We start from the raw sequence: 22546 nt of genomic DNA on the forward strand, positions 1-22546 counted from the left end.
CCTCGTAGACCCATTAGGAGGAAATAAGGACCAGTGGCGGGCATATACACAATTTCTTTAACAAGAAGCCAACCTAATGTCCATTCTATTTGTCCCGTAGTAATGGAGCGAAGGCAGGATACCCAATTTTCAAACCCCTCTGGCAGCTTAAACCCTGAAATCCTTGTGTCAAACTCTTCAATGCAACTTTTCTTTGTGGATCCGTAACTCATGTACTGAGGGCGATGATACAGGTGCTCGATCATCCACATTTGTAATAGCAAATTGCATCCCTCGAAGAAATCTGCCCTAACTTTACAAGCTGTGAGAGCTCGGTATATTTCAGACACTATCATAGGGGCAAGAATGCTCTTGGCGTTGGTAATCAGGACCTTGACGACTCCAGCCACCCGCAAATCGATATTCCCTTCTTTTCGGGGAAACACCACAAGGCCTAAGAAAGCTACCATGAAGGCGAAATGCCTATGCTTATCCCATTTTGTTCGGTTTCCTTTGCTACAAACCCCGCTTTCCGGATCGTTGAACCCTCCTACATGCCCTACCTCTGATATATAAACCGTAGAGTGGAAAACCACCCTCCAACTCGGAGTACGGGACTCCCTTGCTTATCTTTAACAAATCCATGAATTTGTGAGAGTTTACGGCTCTTGGAGCGATCAGATACTTATGTCTCAGCCCTTCAGTACTTCCCATGTAACCTGCTATCTCTTCCAAGGTTGGAGTGAGTTCAAAATCTGAGAAGTGAAATATGTTTCGGCTGGGTCCCAAAGCCTTTATGATATCTCCTCTAGGTCTGATTTTTAACAACCCGGTGAGACCTCCCAAATGTAGATTGACTTTATCTTGCTTCGATTTTCCCAGATACTCCCACCATATATGCAACTCCAAAGGGATCGTGTTCATGACTGTTATCGGCAAACTTGGACTCGTGCTCATTCTGCACATTTGTTAGGCTGATTAAGCAAATATCAAGACTCATTTGACTCAACAACAAAATTGACACTTTTCTTTTTTTTTCAAAAATAAAATACGGTCTTTCAACACCTCGAAGACGAAGATTTTAAGGCTGTGTTGGCTAACCGGCGGTAATCTTGAAAAATGACCACATGCGGTTGTTCTTGCAAAAGCAGCCTTTCGGTGCCCTTTTAGGGACATTCGGCTATTTCTGACAAGAATAGCATCACCCTAATTATTTTCAAATAAAACTAAATTTTTTTTTCTTTTGGGTTATTTTTGCAAAAAGGAAGTTGGACCCGATGGGGGTTGCCTACGTATACCACATCCGGTGAGAATCAAACTGACATAGTTCAGGCAAATAAAACGAACTATTTTTGAAAACAAAACTCTTTTCTCATTTTTCAATTTGTTTTCTTTTTTTTTTTTTCAAAATTTCGGTAGAGTTTCAGCGCTATTTAGACACTGGTTTTTTCTTAAAACAGGTGATTCACTCCCTTAACCCTCTACACTGCTATTTCTTTTCCAAATTCTCTCATTTTATTCAAAAACCGGTCAGCATGCAAATCCGAAGCAAATAAATGCGCAAGTAGCAAGTAAGATGCATCAGGATGGTCTTTTTATTTCGGGTGCACCTGTCATAGACAGACCCAACCCCTGTGTTGAGTCTCCAAAGTCAAAATGCACATGATGCAAACAAACATTCCTACTAGGGATCCAGCATGAGGCTGAGTTATTCTAGGTTTAAAACCTGGGTTTATTGTTCTAGACCTGGCTTACCCGAGCGGACAGCTCGAGCCAAGGGGGGCTGCGTACCGGTAACCAAAAGATCTCCCGGCTTTGCAACTTGTCCGAACCTCACTCTATTTGGGACATGACACTAACAGAAAGAAGTCACGACCAGCGTGCACTCCTCGGGAGAAAGAAGAGAGGGTTTCGTAGAAGTTTATATATACAGTTCAGATAATATCAAAGCGGTAAAAAGCAACATTTTGTACATTAGACCCAAACATGTAATAAAATCAGATAGCATATAAAGCCAAATATAACAATTCATCTAAGCTCGAATTCTGAACCCTGAACCAGAGATTCTGGGTTCTTCCCCAGCAGAGTCGCCAGAGCTATCACACCTCCTTTTTTCACCTACACCCCCGGAAGGGAGTATAAAGGAGTTTTTCAATTAAAGGACAATCGAAACGGGATTTATTGTTAAAAGATTCAGAGTTGCCACTTGGGAGATTTACGGTGTCCCAAGTCACCAGTTTTTAATCCCGAATCGAGGAAAGATTGACTTTGTTTAACAGCCCGCGAACCGGAAATCCGGGTATGGAATTCTGTTAACCCGGGAGAAGGTGTTAGGCACTCCCGAATTCCGTGGTTCTAGTACGGTCGCTCAACTGTTATATTAGGCTTAATTATCTAATTTTAGTACAAGTTTAAAACCTTTGTGCATTTTTAGTGTAACCGCTTTTATTCATTTGTTAAAGAGAATCGCAATGTTATTAAAACACGTCTCGAACCACGTCACATAAATGCACCCGTGGTTTTGAAATATTTTAACATCGTTGGGATTTGAATTTGGGTTACATAAATGCGCACCCGAGTTTAGGAAGGTAATATTATTAAACTAACACGCCTAAAGCAATTACGAATTTGCAACTTTGCGAGGGCCATGGAAATTTGCTAAATGGCGCACCTCGAATTCTAAGGATCAAAACGAAGTTAATTAAAACGAGGGCCATGCAATTATCATTTGTTCGCACACCTCGACTTCCAATTTTACAAGGGAATTTCCACTATACTTAGAGGGCCATAAATTATTTGGTTTCGAATGGTACGCTTCCCCTAATTAAACTAAATAAGATTTAAGGGAATTATAGCTACTTTTTAAAACACAGTTGAATTTAAATTGTGAATCTAAAGGGCTAAGACTAAATGAAAATTACTTCATTTTGTTTCAGAATTTGGGCTTGGCCTAACGTGAGGCCCAGTGACCCAGTGAGCCCAAACAAGAAGCTCCCTTTGAAGCACGAGCAAAGATAGACGCCAAGAGGGTCCGCGCATCGAACCCGTGCAATTGTAGAAACGCACTAAGATTTTTGTTCCTCCATTTGTTAAGAAGAGAAAAACGCCACAGGGATTTACACATTAACAGATCTGAAAATGCGACAATAAGGAGCCACAAAACTAACTAACGATTATTAAACATTGGAGCCTTGATTGGAATTAGCTGATAATTGTTCCAACCCATCCTTTTCAAATTCAAACACATTCTTATGCTAGTCAACGAAACACTATAAGTTTGCAACTACTGAAACTCGCGAGACTAAACAATCACTTGTTCTTTAGTGTTCACATTTAAGCCAATCTGAATAAGTATTTCAACTTCTGCACCATTTCTAAACTAAAATCACTCACATGCCTTTTGACAATACATCAAGCAATATCATGATTACCCTTAGCAGCTCTAATCCCAGTTCAAACAAGAAACTAACACCAAAAGCAACGATTAGTCACTTCGACCAAGACTAAAGCCACTTTACTGCATTCATAACTTACTTAAAGCCCTTAATGCAAGGTTCCAACAGTCCATAATTTAAATACAACATGAAAACTCAGCTAATCAAATAAAAACCTGCTAGACTACAATACGAGGAAAAACCATTAACACTCTTGATAGGCAATTTCGAAATCTGCTGAATAAACACAAATGTCTAACAATCAGTCAAACACGATAGGCTATAATATTAAGATCTTATTCGAACTTCATACTAAAACATAACCAAACATGCGTGATTTTAATACAAGCTTCATTCAAAGTGACTAAAAGTATAAACATCATTGAAAGAAGTAGAGTTGTGGCATAAGTAGAACTATTGTCAAAATTTTAACACTGCCTTTATTCCCATCTTCGAATTGAATTTTACATCATGAAGGATTTAGAATTTGTACCTGGAACATGAAATGAAAGAAAGCTAGGGAGGGTCAGTGGCTAAGCAGCAAAGCAGCAAAACTCAGCAATCCGGAATAACCCATGAAACCAAAATCAGACCCAAGAATAAAGTTAAGCAGCCTAGAAAACAGTTTCGAATGAGCGGTCCCCCAGCAGACCTTCAACCAATGCTTAAAAAGACTAAAATTCAATCCATCTCAACACTAAAATGAACCAGAACTTGTTTCAGTAATAAAACTTCACGATTACGAAAAGTTTAATAGAACAATAAAATTTCCAACTATTTTGCTTTCTGGATTTTTCTATCTCTGATTCTCTCCCCTTCAATTTGACTTGAATATCAAGTAATGATGCCTTTATAGGCAAGGCATTAGGGCTGTTGAAAGATATCATTATTTGCACTTTGCCCCTTTTTGAGCTTTCATTATAGCTCAGATGCCCTTAATTTGACTATCAAAATTTCAAAACAGCTCCCAACCCAGCTTCCTAGAAGCTTGTCAATCTGTTACAACATTATTCCCTACCATAGAATCCCTAAACTACCCTCTACACCCCTATTAATTACCCTTCTAGCCAAACAGAACCTGGTCCAATTGGCCCAAGTTAATAGGTCCAAATAAACCCAAGTCAGTTCACTCCCGACTATTCAATCCTTATGAGCCCAAACAAACGAATACCCTAATTAAAGACTGAAATATCCGAAGCAAGCAAACATTTCAGCAGTTAAAATCTAGACTAAATAGTTTGTTAGCTAGAATTAACTAAGTTAGTAAACTAAGTTAATTAACGGCTAATTATACTGATTAAAAGAAAAGTGTAGGACTAGTCATGCACGAACAAATTACCCCGGAACAAATAAAAGGAGACACGAAGAAGAGAAGAAATAGAGCAGTAGAAAAGAACAATGAAGAAAAGGTTAAACTAGAGAAAGAAAAGAAAATACCCTAAAAAAAATCCGGAATCTGAAAGAGGGGACCTGGATCTTCAATTTTCTGATTTTCCGTCCAAATTTGATGTTAATTGTACGCTCTTATAAAAAGCACACGACTAAAATCAGATTAGACCCGAAATTGCGACAAAATCTTGGCTTGGGTTTTTTATGCTCATCTTCGATCTAATATTCGAGAAACTCCAGAAAGATTCGAAGGAAACTGACCTGGGATTTGAGAAGAGGGGGTCGTGGTGGTTCTGTGGTGTATTTTTGGGGTCGATTGGGTAAACTAGGGTTCGGGTCCGATCTTTGATCTAATATTAGAAGGGTTTGGCTGAGATTCAAGGGAAACGGTTTGGGGTTTTGGAATGGGAAGGTGGAGAGGAGTCAGGGGAGTAAATTTGGTGGTGTTTGGACGCCGGCCGCCGCCGTAGGCAATTTCCGGCGGGCGGCAGGCGGTGGTTTAGGGCGGGGCTAAAGGGGGGGTCGATGGTGAGAGACGAAGATAGAGAGGGGGGGGGGGTAGCGTTTGGACATATAAATATTATAAGATCCCAGCCTCTCCACCGTTGGATCTGGGAAACCTCGACGGCCAGGATTTGTTTTTAAAGGAACGACGTCGTTTGGTCTCTAGATGGGGCGGAACAGATTGGGGCGGGTCTTAGGCCAGACCGGACGGGTCTTGGGTGTTCAGGACTTGGGCTTTGAGGGTTTTGATTGGATTTAGCCCAACTCAATTTCCTTTTCAAATCAATTCTCTTTTTAATTCTTTTTCCTTTCTCTTTTTTTTCTTCTCTTTCTTTTTAAACATTAAACCCTAAATAAAAATTAAAATTAAATTCAAATTGACCTACCAAAGTGAACTAATTAAATCCAAATAATAATTACCACAAATAATTACGAAACCAATTAAAGGAAAAATTACCAAAGTTCAAAAATTAAAATTAAAAGCGCAACAATAACTATTTTTGATTTTTTCCATTTTTTATAAAACAACTAAATTACTAAATAATTATTAAAATGAAAAATTAACTCCTAAATGCACCTGCAACACATTATTTTTGTATTTTTCACTAATTAAAATGCACAAACAAAAATGAAAACAATTAACAGAAAATGCCACAAAAATCCACAAAATTGTAAACGATGGAAAATTTATTTTTGTTTTGAATTTGTGGGAGTAATTCATATATATGGCAAAAATTACGTGCTCACACACCCGAGGCCCCCGGAACCTCAACCAAACATGAAAACATATCCCATAACCTCATTCAAACTTGCTCCAACCTTCGGAATGCTCAAAACAACATCAAAACACCAAATTCGTATCGGATTCAAGCCTATGAATTCCAAAATCTTCTAAATTATGCTTTTGATAAAAAACCCAGCCAAACCACGTCCAAATGACCTGAAATATTGCACACACATCCCAAATGATACAACGGAACTACTGCAACTCTCATAATTCCATTCCGACCCCTATATCAAAATCTCACCTATCAACCGAATTTCGCTAAAAATCCAATTTCGCCAATTCAAGCCTAAATCTACTCCGGGCCACCAAAATTCATTCCGATCACGCTCCTAAGTCCCAAATCACCTCCCGAAGCTATCCGAACCCTCTAACGCATAGGTCAACATCCGGTTGACTTTTCCATCTTAAGCTTCGTCAAAAGAGACTAAGTGTCTCAAACCTTACCAAATCCTTTTCGAACCCGAGCCAACCAACCCGATAACTCATAGAACCGATAAACAAAGCAATAAGAAGCGGGAATAGGGGAAACTGAGTGGTAACTCATGAGACGACTGGCCGGGTCGTTAGAACAAGCCATTTCTTGGTCTTAACATTCTTTTCCCATTTCCTCAAGTCCTCAGCGTTGCAGTCAGCTCTTGTTTTTGGCATATCTTCTCCTTTAACATTATTTTTTGTAGTAGACAGGGGACCATCAGTAACTATGTTCCAAAGTTCATAGTCTTCTCCTATGATGTGGTATCTCATCCTATTCTTCCACCAGGAATAGTTCTGGTCATTAAAGAGTGGAGGCCTAGTAGTGGATTGCCCTTCCCAGTTTCCAGGTGGTGCACTCATCTTGATATGTTCTTAAGGTATTAGCCTCTTCAAGGATAAACTGCTCTGATACCAATTGATGTTTTAGACTTCAATACCATACAAGGGGGGGGGGGGGTTGATTTGTGTGGTACCCAATTTTTGCTTAACTTGATTATAGAAGGACCTGGTCCTTCTATGTGTTCCAACTACCACTGTTGCCGAATGATAAGTACAGAAAATAAAGAACACAGAGATTTTACATGGAAAATACCTGGCTCAAAAGGTGAAAAAATCACGACCTACCTTCCAGTAGGATTTTCCCAAACTCTGCACTAAAATCACTGAGCCAAAAACTACATTTACAAAAACTCTTTTGTAAACCTAGGATTAACTCTAATCCCGTTGTGGCACACAACCTCAACTATTGCGACAACTTCAAGTTAACTCTAACTTGAAAACTCTAAGTACATAATACAATTGCTTCTATAAAAGCTAAAAGGTATAATGTAAAATCACCTACTACAATTGAACTAGAATAAAAGATAGACACTTGGAATTGGTTCTTCTATCTGGTTCAAGTAGCTTCAGGATTGCACGCTTGAATCACACATAAATTGCTTGCAAAATTGCCTTGCTATTTTGCTCTCAATTCACGTTTAATTTCTGCTTATGTGCAACTCATGTAATGTGAGAACATCCTGCAATTTATAGAGTTAGTAGATGAAGAAATAACTAGAGTTCTGATGCAACTCTTCCTTGGTGGAAGAGTTCTAGTTGATTTCAACTTCTAACTCCTTCCCTATCTTGGATAGTGTTCTCTTTGATTAAGGAGTCCTTTTTCTTATCATTTATGCAACCTATTCGATCAGAAGATATTAAATACACCAAGTTAAGCTTATCTCCTTCACGAGCAGCCCACATGCTCGAATCTATCCGTTTTTCTGCACCTGAGGGATGGACCCGGTTCATGTGTGAGTTCCTTTGTCAATCTTCAAAACTTAACCTTTACTTAGGCCAACATAAAGAAATATTAAACATACATATATATAAAGCATCGGTATATCTCTCCACCTTGAATCGTATTTATAATATATTGAAAAAAAACTATTCACCAAATCAATAAATAAGATTCATTAATTTACAATTAAGAAAAAAGAATAGTTTGCATGTGAAAAAATCTATTTCCATCTGGGATGCGAATATGAGGTTTATAATGCATGATCGAAGGGACTCATACCATAATTTCTGATAGAAGATAGATATAGGAAATCAAGATTAGTAGCCGATTTAAATATTATTCTCATGTTTGGATGTGAGGTTAGATTGGAGGAGTTTCGCTATACACTTCATTCTAACCAAAAATCCCAAAGCTTGACCTTGGTAAAAATAAAAGTAATCATATGTCAATTTACATTGATTATTCAAAGAAATTTGTACGTTATTCTTTTAATGACCTTAAAGCTTTATTTTAATATAATACAGATACTAATTTAAAATGCATCATACTATAACACTCATATACACGTGCAACGGACGTGCAGAGAAACTAGTTATTATAAAAGTGGGAAGCCCTTAACTAAAAAGTTAAATTACCTAAATGTTCTTCTTTTAACTACCTTATTTATACCAAAAATTTTAAATATACACCAAATTTATTTGAAGGGATGTGATGCTTCACATTAGTGAAAGTGGTGACTCTTCACAATCTTTAAATCTAAAGGTGACATTTTTAACTCTATCAATTGAAATTATAAAATAAGTAAATAAACATAAATCAATATTTATTATAAAATTGGGAAGATCTTAACTAAAAAGTTAAATTACCTAAATGCCCTTCTTTTAACTATATTATTTATACCAAAATTTTTAAATAAACACCAAATTTATTTGAAGGGATGTGATGCTATAACAGCTTCCGGTTTAGGTGGGCAACCTGGCAAACATCTCTTCAGTAGATTCTCATTCTTTCATCTGAAAGAGTTCATAATCATGAACCAACATGTTAATGTGTGTTTCCTTTACTTTGTTGGTTCCTTCATATGTAACTTCAAGCTTATCCAACATCTCTTTGGCCGTATCAAAACTGGAGATTTTCTCATACTCTTCCCCACTTATAGCATTGTAGAGCAAATTTATCGCCTTATTGTTGACTTGTACAACTGCCATTTGCTCATCTGTATATGAATCTATATATTTGGGATCAACAAGTGGTTGAGCGGTAGCCGGCAGGGGATAGTTCACCTTTTTGATAACTCTCCAGACTTTAACATCATAAGCCTTTGCATATATTTCCATATGCACTTTTCAGTGGGAGAAATATTGTCCATTAAAGTATGGTGGCGTTACTTGCGAAGTTCCTTCTTGGAAGAGTGCTCCTATGATAACTTGATTTGCCATTATCTTTTCTCACAAGCTGTTAAGCAAAAGAAAAATGTGAGCCTTGCTTTGATACCAATTGAAAGTACAAGAGGAGGGGTAAAATGTTTATTTTTAAAATTAATCGCTACCAGTTGACTAGTTTTCTAATTAGTCGACTAGATATAATAACTTGATAATGGTAATGATAGAATTTAAGATGCAGAAATTAAATGCAGGAATTAAAGATACCGAAATTTTTATACTGGTTCGGATTCAATGTGAATCCTAGTCCAGTCCCCTTGGGTTGCAATGGAGTTCTCTTTCAGTGAATGAGTTTCTCGAGTATTTAGTGAATTGTGTGATCTACACCGATAGCTCAGTTCCTATATCACTCATTTCTTTTTGATACAATGCCCCAGCAGTGTTGGTCTCACTTTCTTCTCTAACTTGTTACACACCAGGTCTAGTAGAGCTACAATTTTTGTTTGTAGTAGAACAAAGAGAGGGTATTTGGTTTGATCAAAGTATGTGTGCTAAGGTACAGATACAAGTTTAAATACTTTGAGAGAGGCTTAAACTCTCGAGAGATTTGCCAACCCAAGAGATTTGATCCTTAGAACGAAATTGATTCTTTCCAAGAATAAGGTTATTTCAGCAATGACTTTGTCTTGACGAGTGGCTTTAATGACTTCCCTTATACGTGACTTGATAGCGCCGGATATCCTTCCTTGAATCTTGATCCTTCCAGATTTAGTATACTTGATTGATTATCTTGCAAGATCTTTGATACTCTTGATTGATTTGATTCTTTCAGTCTATCCTTAATTGATTCCGTCAGTATCAATGATTCCTTTAATCTTGGCTGCTTTTCTTGATTTTCTCTGATTGATTCCTTCAATCTTGTATGACATCTATGAGTTCCTTGATCTTCTCTGATTGATTCCTTCAATCTTGAATACTATCCATAAGTTCCTATACAAAGAACAAATATATTATTTTCATCATTAAAATCAGATCTAACAAACTCAGGAGAAAAAGAAAAAAAATTCATGGTTGTGGTTCACATCTATTTGAGACACGACACCTTCTTAAGAGATAAGTTTCTATAGACTTTTTTAACCCTTTTATTTTCGTTGAATAGTGGCTTTTGATTGTGTGATAAATGCAATCATCATATAAGGACCCTAGGATTCATGGGGACCGGTTAACCTGTAACTTCGACATGCGAATGTCACACATCTCATCGGTAGAGTTTTACCAATGGGTTTTTTTTCTACGTCAGGTAAACTCTTACTAGAGTACAATGTGAGTTCTAATATGATTAATTCTTTAATCTATGTGAATTTTTATCTTTTTCAATTATTAATTATGTTACCTTTTTGAATGATTTGTTGGCATTTCTTTTGTTTTTAGGTACTTATATTAACCCGACAATTTTGATTTTGATTTATCTACAAAGTTCTTAAACAATGTTCAACACTGATGCGGTAACTCCCATGGTATACTGTGGACTCTAATATGATTATTCAATATATATTTAGTCTTGTCTAATTCAATTGATGATTGTGAGCACGTGATTTTTGTTTCGCGAGACAATCGCTCCAAGAGAAATAAAAAATAACAACAATTGATCCCGTTGTACAATTTTGAGATTTTTACATGGCACTTCGTTAATTGTTTATGACTTTGGCCCATTTTTTACTTTATTAAAACAAAATACAAAAAATGTACGTGTCATGCATGATCTGAACTGTAACATGATTGTTAAAAAGAAAAGCATGAACGGGCATCTTTGCCTTTAATTTTGTTCTGTTTAATTTTTACCTGTTTTGAGTCATTTTAATGTGTGTGCAAATAATTGTGTTAGGTGTTTATTTTAATTTGATTTTACTTAGTTTTGTATTTTTATAATAAAAGAAAAAAAAAAAAGACCCCTTCCGGACTTGGGCCAATTTGTTAAATTGGCCCAACAAACTCAGCCCAAAACCTAGGCCTGCCCGGTCCAGTCCAGATGATGCCCAGAGAGAGTCCAAACGACGTCGTATGGATACAGTTTGATCTGGGCCGTTGATCTCAGATTGATCAACGGCCAAGATCACATTTCCTATACCCACGAACAGAACCCGACCCGTTTCCACCCGGACCGACCCAAACCCCTTCAGGTTGAAACGACACCGTTACCCATCAGCATAAAAATCCTGGCCCTTCATCGCAGCTCATCCAACGGCCAAGAATCGACCCCTCACTAACTATATAAGCCTAGGCCTTTACCCTGCCCCCCTATCCTAACCCCCAGGCCTTAGTCGTCCCCTCCACAGACCTCAGTCCTCCAAACCCTAGCCGCCCCTGTATACTTTCGCCATTAAAGCCGGCGGCATGGATGCCGGTGACCTTCCCCTGAACACCATAGAACCCCCATGCCATCCTGAACCTAAATCTACCAACCACACACTTCGAATCACCCCCCAGGTCCTCGAATCTTCATTTGAAGATTCGAGTCAAGACTCGATCTACACCAACCAACCCCAGCTTCATACCAGACACTCCCCAGACCCCCTCGTGACCAAACCATACTTGGTTTGGTCCGAATCTGATCAGGGAAGCCTGAATCCCAGATCTAAGTTTGAAAGTTTTGTGTCCTTCATCACTGGCCCATGCCAGTCCGAGCCAAAGAGATTAAGGTCTAATGGACCTTAATCGAAGTGTATCTCAACTGAGAAACACTTCGATTAAAGTCTGTTCAGCCTTAAGAGAGGTCTGTCCAAATCCGAGTTCAAATTTTTAACTTTGCAAGCTTTAATGTGAGTTTGTTTTCTTTCCTTTATTTGTTTTAGTCCGTATGATTTGTTTTAAATATCTGGTCATGTTTTGTTTCAATTTGTGTCTTTAAATTTTACCACCCTCTGATTGACCACTTTGCCTGAACCACAGTGTTTTGTTTGAACCCCTCCTATTCTGATAAGACATGTATATTGGTTGTATCCCAAATTTGTACTAACTTACTGATTCCTCAAAGTATAATCCTGCTTAATCAGTATAAGTCGAGTCATGTGTCCCATGCTTTTGAATGTCTGATTTGGCTACGTTTGTGTATGTTAATGCTAATATAGTCGAGTCGACATGTGTCGTCAATTAGTTTCAACTGCCTGAACAAAGTTAAATCGATTTGCTTCTATTGAACATTTGCCTGAATCAATTAAGAGCCAGTTTGGTTCACTTATAGCTTTTGGATTGTTTGTGCTTAGATTCTGAATTGGAAGGCATGTGCACTCGTGCACAGCATGTGCATTGGTGCATCTCATGTGCTTTGTGCACAGCCTGTGGCCTGCATAAAGGTCCTTTGTTTAATTTTAGAATTTGGGATGGACTGTTTAGTGAATTCCACTGCCTTCCCCAAAGATAATAATGCGTTAGACTTTTTAGGCGCGACTTAATTAAATTACATTCTTAAATTCGGGTGCGCATTTATGTGACCCAAATTCAAATCTCAACGGAGTCGAAATGTGTTAACAACTACGGGTGCATTGATTGTGTCGTGGTTCGAGATGCATTTTCACGACGTTGCAATTCTATAAAAATAAATGATAATGATAAAAGCGGTTTAAACTTAATAAAAGCACGTAAGTCATAACATGTATTTAAATCAGATATTTAGCCATTATAACAATTTAAGCGACCGTGCTAGAACCACGGGATTCGAGGGTGCCTAACACCTTCCCTCGAGTCAACAGAATTCCTTACTTAGAATTTCTGGTTCGCAGACTTCATTTGGAAAAGTCGAAAATTTCCTCGATTTGGGATTCAAGATAAACCGGTGACTTGGGACACCAAAAGCTAAACCTTTCCCAAGTGGCGACTCTGAATTAAATAAATAATCCCATTTCGAATATTGTTACTTAAATTGGAAAAACTCCCTCGCGCATTTAACCCTTCGGGGCGGGCGCGCAAAAAGGAGGTGTGACAGCTCTGGCGACTCCGCTGGGGAAGAAACCCAGAACCACTGGTTCAGGGTTCAAGAATTCGAGCTTAGAATAATTGTTATATTTGGCTTTATTATCTGATCTTTATTACATATTTTTGCATAACGTGCTAAATATTGTCTTTTACCGCTTTGATATTATCTGAACTGTATATAAACTGTGCCGAAACCCTTCTCTCTTCACCTCCGGGGAGAAGCTCGCTGGTCGAGACTCCCTATTCTGTTAGTGTCAATACCCGAAATAAGAAAGAGGACAGATAAGTTACGAAGCCGGACGGCCTTTTGGTTCCCGGTAAGTTGCCCCTCCTCGACTCGAGTTGTCCGCTCGGGTACACAGTCTAGAACAAATACCAAGGTTTAAACCTAGTATAACTCGACTTCATGCCAGATCCCTAGTAGGAACGCTTATTTGCATCATGTTGCATTTGACTTAGGGGGCTCAACACATGGGTTGGGTCCGTCTAGGACAAGCAACCAGAAATGAAAAGGCCACCCTGCTGCATCTTATTTGTTTTGCGCATTTATTTGCTTCGGTTCCGCATGTTGATCGGTTTCTAAAAAAAAAAGAAAAATAGCAGCGTAGGGAGATAATTACTTATTTTGGAAAAATAAAACCAATGTCCAAGTAGTGTCGAAACCTCGTCGGAATTTTTCTAAAAAAAAAATATAAAACCAAAAGTTGTCTTTTAGTTTGATTCATTAAAAAAAAATATAAAATTGTTCTGTTCTTTTTAAGAAAGGGTATTTATTTTTGAAAAAAATAAAAAAAAATAATTAAAAAAAAAGTATAATAAAAAAATCTGGAAAACTCATAATTCAAAAAAATGTGTTGTTTCTTTTATAATACCCTTTTATAAATTCGGACTAATAGTCTAAATATTGCAAAAAAAAAAAACAAAAAAAATATTTTTAGTATTTATCTTTCTCCAAAAACAATAAAAATGCTTATTCTTGATTACTAGGTTTATTTGATTTTCTCTATTCGCGATATGACCGAACTAAGCCGGTTTGATTCTCGCACGGGGTGAGATACGTAGGCAACCCTCGGCGGGTCCAACCTCCCGTTTTCAAAAAAAAATCTAGATAATTTTAATTTTTCGAGTCTAATAAAGTTTATCGCCTTAAATAAATGTGCAGGATGAGCACGATACAAAATGAATCGTTTTCAATAATGACCAAGATCCCTTTTGAGTTGCGATTATGGTGGAACGACTTAGGCAAAGAAGGGCAAGGCAAAGTGAGGAAATATCTGAAAAATCTCCCGGATTTACTAGGCATTCAGCCTCGGGGTGATATTATCAGATCATTGGTCACTTACTGGGACTCGGCGCACAATGTATTCCATTTTTCAGACTTCGAACTCACCCCGACGCTGGAGGAAATAGCGGGATACATTGGGGGTGATGAAGCTCCGTTAAGGTTCAAGTACTTGATTGCACCTAGAGCCGTCACGGTACACCGATTTTTGGACTTTCTGAAAATACCCCGAACATTTCACCATCCAGATCTTGCCAAAGGCTTCTGCAGTCTCCATCTCATGTATGCTAGATACGGTCATGAGGGTGGGTTCAATAAGCCAGATTTCAAACTATGTAGTAAAGGCAACCGGCAAAAATGGGACGAGCACAGGCAATTGGCTTTCATGACGGCTTTATTAGGTCTTATAGTGTTCCCAAGGAAGGACGGCAACATCGATCTAAGAATAACTGGGGTTGTCAGTACTTTGCTTACCCAAGATAAAAGTACTCTGGCGCCTATGATTATGGCTGACATTTTCCAGGCTCTCACTGTTTGTCGAGCCAGGGGTGACTTCTTCGAAGGATGTAACCTACTGTTGCAAGTATGGATGACCGATCATTTATGTCATCGCTCCTCACTTGTGGGTTATGGTTCGCCAGAGAAAACTTGTATTGGAGAATTCTACACGAGAATCAAAGGGCTCAATTTACCTGAGGGAGTCACATCATGGACCTCATTTCTCCGAACTCTCACTGCCAGCCAAATCCAATGGACGCTCGGATGGTCACCTATAGAGGAAATCATATACATGCCGGCAACCCGGCCTCACTTTCTGTTGATGGGACTGAAAAGTATCCAACCCTATGCACCGTATCGGGTTTTGAGGCAACTTGGGAGGTACCAAGTGGTACCGAAAGATGAAGATTTGAGTACCCAAGTGATTGAAATCAGTCCGCACGGTCAGTTCCCTGAAGAAGAAGTTCGCCAAATCTGGAGTGAATGCCAACATCTGACAGCAAACACTTGTGTGATCGATACGGCAAAAGGGGAAGTCGCCCCAGGATATCACGCTTGGTTTAGAGGTAGCCTGTCTTACGAAAGACCGGCTAAGAGGCTGCATCTCAAAGATTTCGTAGAATCATCCCAAGGGCAATGGAACTGGTTAGCAAAAGAGAAGGGTTATCGAGCAGAGATTGGCGATTTGAAGCTACAAATAGATAGTTTGAAATTCGATAACAGCGTACAAATCACGGCGGATCGAAGCGAAAAGAATAGGTTGATCCAAGAGAATGAAGAACTTAAGGCCCAAGTCCAAAAATTGAGATTGTCTCTTGATGAGCAACCCAGAAGTCAATCAGACCAGCGGTTGATAAAGGGTTTGAAAAGAGAGATCACGGAATGGCGAGACAGGTTAGAAGAATCCGAAAAGGTCATGACAGAATTCAAGGCACGGTGGGAAACAAGAGTAGATAAGCATCGCCGTTGTTTGAACCAATTGAAACGTGATCACGAGAAGGCTGTTTCCAAAATAAAAAGGGAGATGGATACACTTGAGTTTAAAGCAGTTAAGCAGGCCAGGGATTTCCAAATGGAGAGTAGATACTGTTACGACTTGTTGGCCCAAATGAAGGAAGAAGTGCGGCAGTTGAGGGATCAGCACATACAGGACTCACAGGTATTCAAGACGAGCAGTGATCAGATAAGGCACCTACTCATAGAGAAGAAGCAAACCAGAGATAGGATCAAGGCCATTGCCCATGCCATCACCAGACGATGTCTACGATGTGAGAACATGTCCAGCACTACCGTCCTCTCGGCAGTAATGGGTTATGTCAAGCAGACTATGCACGAGCTGGAGCAACTTGAGAGGGATCTCACGCCTAGGACCGCGGCGAGGCCGAACGATGCCCCGCGGAAACCAATTTTTAAAACCATAATGCATTCATAGGTCAAATCTGTATTTTAGCATCTTCTGCCTGTTTTTTCATCAAGGTGATTTTCAGTCTATTTTGAGTCTAGGTTCATTTTCCAAGTTTGCTTTTTCTTTTGCAGAATGTAGCTTGTAATAGAACATTTCAACAATGAAGAGGTTGTTTCTTTTACGTCCATTTGTGTTTTTCGAACTACGTAATGATCTGATTCACGTAGGCATCGTGATACGTAGGCAATCCTCATCGGATCCGGTCGCATTACTACAAAAAAAAAAATATAAAAAAATATATATATATATATATATATAATAAATAAAATAAAAGGAAAACAAAAGAGAAAAGAAAAGAAAAGAAAAACTAATAAGAGAAAAAATGCCGGAATGACGCATGCTCTCGTAGCAAACATATAGTAATCCACTTAACTGTATAGGTGCATCATGCCCAACGTGAGATTAACTATCTATTATTTGCTGCAAAATTAACCGTGCGTTTGTCATTGAGCATTTTTCCCAGGGTTTTTGAAAAGACGGTTGGTTTGGTGAAAGTCTGGCCTCGCACTCATAATTCACGAGATCAAGGAGAGGTGTTCAACTACCTATTGTTAGGACCAGAAGCAGTACTCACACTTACTTCACCAGGTCAAAAGGAAGTGTGGAAATGTCTTCGGAAATTCCATTGCAAACAGTCCCCGTCTCTGAGGAGAGCTCAATCTCAGCCGTCCTCACACCTGAATCCGCAACTGCGGAGGAAAATAGGATCCTACGGCTCCGCATGTTGGAAATGCTGGATGACTGGAACAATGGGAAAGAGCCGCCAAGTGTCGTCCCCGGATTCCCTGAACTATTCTCCAGGTCAAGTGGGACTTCTAATGTTCCCATAAATTACCCTGCTACCCCATTTGGGTACCCAGCCACCTCCGCCTTCTCTGCAGGATCACCTTCTGAGCCTCATCCCCGAATGTCGGCCAATGATGCAAGCATGAACATCTTTACTGCATCGCCTTGCCCAGCTACGGCACAGCCTGCCACGTACAAGCCAAGCCTTGACTCATCCTCTTTTACATTCCAAGCACCGTCGTTCTCAATGGAACCAAATAGGTTCGCTACCAGTACTAATCCTCTACCGCCTCAGTGCGAGCTTGTACCAGGGCAGGATCAGAACCCCAGAGTTGTAGAACAAAACGAGATGGCCAAAAGGATGAGAAGCCTTGAGCAAAGTCTGAAGAATATGCAAGGATTGAGCGGGCAAAAGAGCGTCTCTTACGCCGACCTATGCATGTTTCCTCACATACACCTGCCAACGGGTTTCAAGACCCCCAAGTTTGAGAAGTACGATGGGCACGGTGACCCCATTGCACATCTTTAGAAATACTGCAACCAATTGCGGGGAGCCGGCGGAAAAGAAGAACTGCTAATGGCATACTTTGGGGAAAGTTTAGTAGGGATAGCTTCGGAATGGTATATGGATCAGGAAATGTCCCGATGGCATATATGGGATGATCTCGCCAGAGATTTTGTAAAACAATTCCAGTATAACATCGACATTGCGCCAGACCGAAACTCTCTTTCAAATTTGAAGAAGAAGCCTTCGGAAAGCTTTAGAGAGTATGCTATTAAGTGGCGTGAACAGGCGTCGAGAGTGAAGCCTCCCATGGATGAAGTGGAAATGGTCACTACCTTTCTCCAGGCTCAAGAGTCTGACTATTTCCAGAACATGATGTCGGCCATGGGTAAGCCATTCGCGGAAGCGATCAAGATTGGAGAGATGGTGGAAAATGGTTTGAAAACGGGAAGGATTTTGAGTCAAGCAGCCATAAGGGCAACCTCCCAGGCCGTCCAAAGCGGGTCTGGAGGAACAACAAGGGGGAAGAAGAAAGAAGAAACGACTATGGCAGCCTCTGAAGCAAGGGAGTATCGTCATCCCAGGCCCCATTTTCCGGAAAGAGCCCCACAACACTATTACCCCCATTCAAATTCGGCATATGCTCATCAACCTTATATGGTCATGAATGCCCAACCTTATAACCATCCACCACAACAAGCTAACCGAGGCCCAGCTCCACCTCCCAGAAATCAGCCTCACTACCGCAACCACTATAACCCACAACCCCCGCAGAATAACTACCGCCCCCAAGAGCCACCTCGACGGCGGACTTTCACGCCCATCGGTGAGCCATACTCAACTTTGTTCCCAAAGTTGGTCCAGTTGGGTTTATTGCAACCCATCCCTCAAACAAGGCAAAACCCGACATCTCCATCTTACAAAGCCGGAGTCAGTTGCGCCTATCATTCAGGGGCCGAGGGACATGATACAAACGACTGCTGGTCATTGAAAAGAGTGGTCGAAAATTTGATAGAGCAGGGGAAAATAGTGCTAAGGGACGAGGAGATCCCGAATGTAACAAACAATCCATTGCCCGCTCACAATAATGGGCCGTTGATCGGCATGATTTGTGAAGACAAAGAGTTCGACCCTGCTTTGAAAGCCATAATTGCCATTGTCGACACGGGGAAGAGGCCTGAAATAGACCAAAAATCAGAAAAAGGGGAGGAGGCCAAGGTTGCAGAGAGCAAGCCTGAAAAGAAGGTGGAGAAGAAAGCGGTACCAGCAAAGGGTGGAATTCTTTACATACCGCGAGGTCAAGCCAAGAAGACGCAGAACTTCGGGATCAAAAAGACAAAACCTATGTACGTGCCAAAAGGGGCCTATGTGGTCCGGGGGGCGATTCAACCACCTCGGCTGAATGAGCCAGTGGTTATCGGACGCGTGCCACAAAAGCCAATGACCAACCCGTCCACAGTGCCGTGGAATTATCAAAAGACTTTGGTAATGTACAAAGGTAAGGAGGTCATGGAAGAACTTCCAGAAAATACTTTCGTTAGAGGGTACTCAAATACCCAAGAACTGAACAATGCCACGCAAAGGCGCTTCCCTCCAAAGAAGCCCGTGAGTGTTGAAGAAGTGGAAGTGTTCTTCCAACAAATGAAGATGCCGGATTACGAAGTGATAGATCAGTTGCGCAAGCACCCTGAGCAGGTGTCCATGCTATCATTATTGACAAGGTCGGCCGAGCATCAAAAGATCTTACTGAAGACCCTGAATGAGGCATATGTGCCGGTTGAAACCTCGGTGGAGCAATTAGAGCGGATGACAGAAAGATTCTTCGCCGTCAACCAAATCTCCTTCAGCAAGAACGATCTACCCCCGGAAGGAGCAGCACACAACAAGGCATTGCATTTAACAGTCAAATGTGAGGACTACTATGTCAAGCGGGTAATGCTGGATGGGGGATCAGGTGTTGACATTTGCCCGCTCTCCACGCTGCAAAGAATGGAAATTGAGACCGGAAGAATCCGACCCAACAACGTCTGCGTAAGAGCTTTCGACGGCATCAAGAGAGACACCATGGGAGAAATAGACCTGCTGCTGGTCATAGGACCAGTCGAATTTCGAGTCACTTTCCAAGTGATCGACATGGACACATCCTACAATTTCCTCCTTGGCAGGCCTTGGATCCATGCGGCAGGAGCCGTGCCTTCCACTCTTCACCAGATGGTGAAGTTCGAGTACGAAGACCAAGAGATCGTGGTCCATGGGGAAGACGAACATGCCATTTATCGGGACCCATCCATCCCGTATCTTGAACCGAGAGAAGGGAGCGAACATACGGTCTATCAAGCTTTCGAAGTGGTACTGGCAGAGCAGCACGAAGAGGGAGTACCTTGCCCCCAGCCTTTCTTGTCTAACGCTTCGGTTATGGTGGCCAAAGAGATGATCCGACACGGATTTAGGCCGGGGAAGGGGCTTGGACGAACCCTTCAGGGAATGACAGAACCCATTACTTTACCAGTCATCAAGAAACCTTTTGGACTAGGTTTCAAACCTACTCCAGCAGACGAAAAATGGGCAAAGAAAAGGAGAAATGAGGGCTGGAAGTTGCCTCAACCGCTGCCGGATTTATATGCGACTTTCGTCAGGCCAAGGTACGCGGAAGAAGAAGATGATGAGGTCTTCACAGCTGAGGAAATCGAGGAAATATGTGGGGCGATGAGAGAAATGCTCTACGAGGTCCACATGGTTCAACCAGGTGAAGGCACAAGCACTGCTGAGATGCTGTACATGGGACCGAACGCCCAACTTCAAAACTGGAAGGCCACGCCATTCCCGACTAGACGGAAGTCCGGGTAGACCTGCCCTGCCACCTTTCCTGTATCACAAGTTATCCCCGGGACATAACTTGAACGTTTTCTTCTTTTCGATTGTTGTTTTGAATTCCTAGTTGTAAACATTGTTGTCTTCCAACTTTCCAAAAGAAATATACAAAAATACAAAAAATCATCATTTCTTTCCTATTCTTTCTCTTGTTCTGATTTTTATTACTTTTCCTCTTATCTTCCTTTTCAGTCCTAATAATGCGGCTTTAAATATGACATGCTTGCGGACTTCACGCCCAGATCACAATGAGCTATTTAACTGCGAATTAATGAACCCAGAACCAGAATATGATGCGGAAGAGGCTTTTAGGGAGATAAACCGAGAGTTGGAATATTTCGAGAATAAACCTAAGCCAAATCTGAATGACACTGAACCGGTAAACTTAGGAACCCCGGAAGAAGTCCGGGAGACCAAGATAAGCATTCACACGGACAAGAAAACGCGAGAGGCGATAATTCAACTTCTTCTTGAATTCAAAGATGTGTTTGCCTGGTCATATGATGACATACCGGGACTAGGTGTCGATCTAGTGGTTCACAAATTGCCAATTCATCCTGATTGTCCTCCAGTTCAACAAAAGCAACGAAAGTTCAAAACTGAGATCAGTGACAAGATTAGGGAGGAGATCACCAAGCAACTGAAAACAGGAGTGATCCGGGTAGTCCAATATACAACATGGTTGGCGAATGTGGTTCCAGTACCGAAAAAGGACGGGAAAACTCGGGTATGTGTAGATTACCGAGATCTGAACAGAGCAAGTCCCAAAGATAATTTCCCGCTGCCCAACATCCACATCCTCGTTGATAATTGTGCCAAACACGAGATACAGTCTTTTGTAGATTGTTATGCTGGGTATCATCAGGTACTGATGGATGAAGAGGACGCCGAGAAAACCGCTTTCACCACGCCTTGGGGCACCTACTGTTATCGGGTCATGCCATTTGGTCTAAAGAATGCTGGGGCTACTTACATGAGGGCCATGACCGCCATTTTCCATGACATGATACATCAGGAAATAGAGGTGTACGTGGACGATGTAATAGTCAAGTCCAGGACGCAGGATAATCACATCCAAGACTTGAGGAAATTCTTCGAGAGGCTAAGGAAGTATGACTTGAAGCTAAATCCAGCCAAATGCGCTTTCGGAGTTCCGTCGGGTAAACTTTTGGGTTTCATCGTAAGCAGGAGAGGTATCGAGCTAGATCCGACTAAGATAAAATCTATCAAAGATCTACCTCCCCCGAGAACGAAGAAAGACGTGATGAGTCTTTTGGGCAGGCTGAACTACATCAGTCGGTTTATTGCCCAGCTGACAAGCACGTGTGAGCCCATATTCAAGTTGTTAAGAAAAGATGCGGCGATTAAGTGGACAACGGAGTGTCAAGAAGCCTTTGATAAAGTCAAAGAGTACCTTTCGAATCCCCCAGTCTTGGTCCCTCCAGAACCAGGGAGGCCACTTTTCTTGTATCTGACAGTCTTGGAGAACTCTTTTGGCTGCGTCCTCGGGCAACACGACGTAACTGGGAAAAGGGAGCAGGCGATCTACTACCTGAGCAAGAAATTCACCAGCTACGAGGCCAAATACACTCTGTTGGAAAAGACATGCTGCGCTCTCACATGGGTTGCTCAAAAGCTGAGGCATTATCTCCAAGCCCACACTACATTCCTCATAAGCAGGTTGGATCCCTTGAAATATATATTTCAGAAACCAATGCCTACTAGGAGACTGGCTAAATGGCAAATCTTGCTTACGGAATTCGACATAGTTTATGTCACTCGCACGGCAATGAAAGCCCAGGCGTTAGCAGATCATTTGGCCGAAAACCCGGTCGATGAGGAATACCAGCCATTAGATACCTACTTTCCAGATGAAGAGGTAAACACCGTAGAAGTGATCTCGGAGGAAGCTCATGTTTGGAAGATGTTCTTTGACGGA

General features: G+C 40.9%; 1 protein-coding gene across 1 annotated transcript; it reads right to left on the minus strand.

Annotated features, from left to right (window-relative positions):
• Positions 1-8847: 8847 nt before the first annotated feature.
• Positions 8848-9183, minus strand: LOC142164250 (uncharacterized). The gene has a single exon (XM_075221827.1). The coding sequence runs from the start codon at positions 9181-9183 to the stop codon at positions 8848-8850; it is 336 nt and encodes a 111-aa protein (XP_075077928.1).
• Positions 9184-22546: the final 13363 nt, after the last annotated feature.

This window comes from Nicotiana tabacum, chromosome 1 (assembly GCF_000715075.1).
Source record: "Nicotiana tabacum cultivar K326 chromosome 1, ASM71507v2, whole genome shotgun sequence".
Lineage (NCBI taxonomy): Eukaryota > Viridiplantae > Streptophyta > Magnoliopsida > Solanales > Solanaceae > Nicotiana > Nicotiana tabacum.

Bases quoted from the DNA above. Each gene is read 5' to 3' on its own strand.
- LOC142164250 (XM_075221827.1), bottom strand. From the start codon at position 9,183: ATGGAAATATATGCAAAGGCTTATGATGTTAAAGTCTGGAGAGTTATC.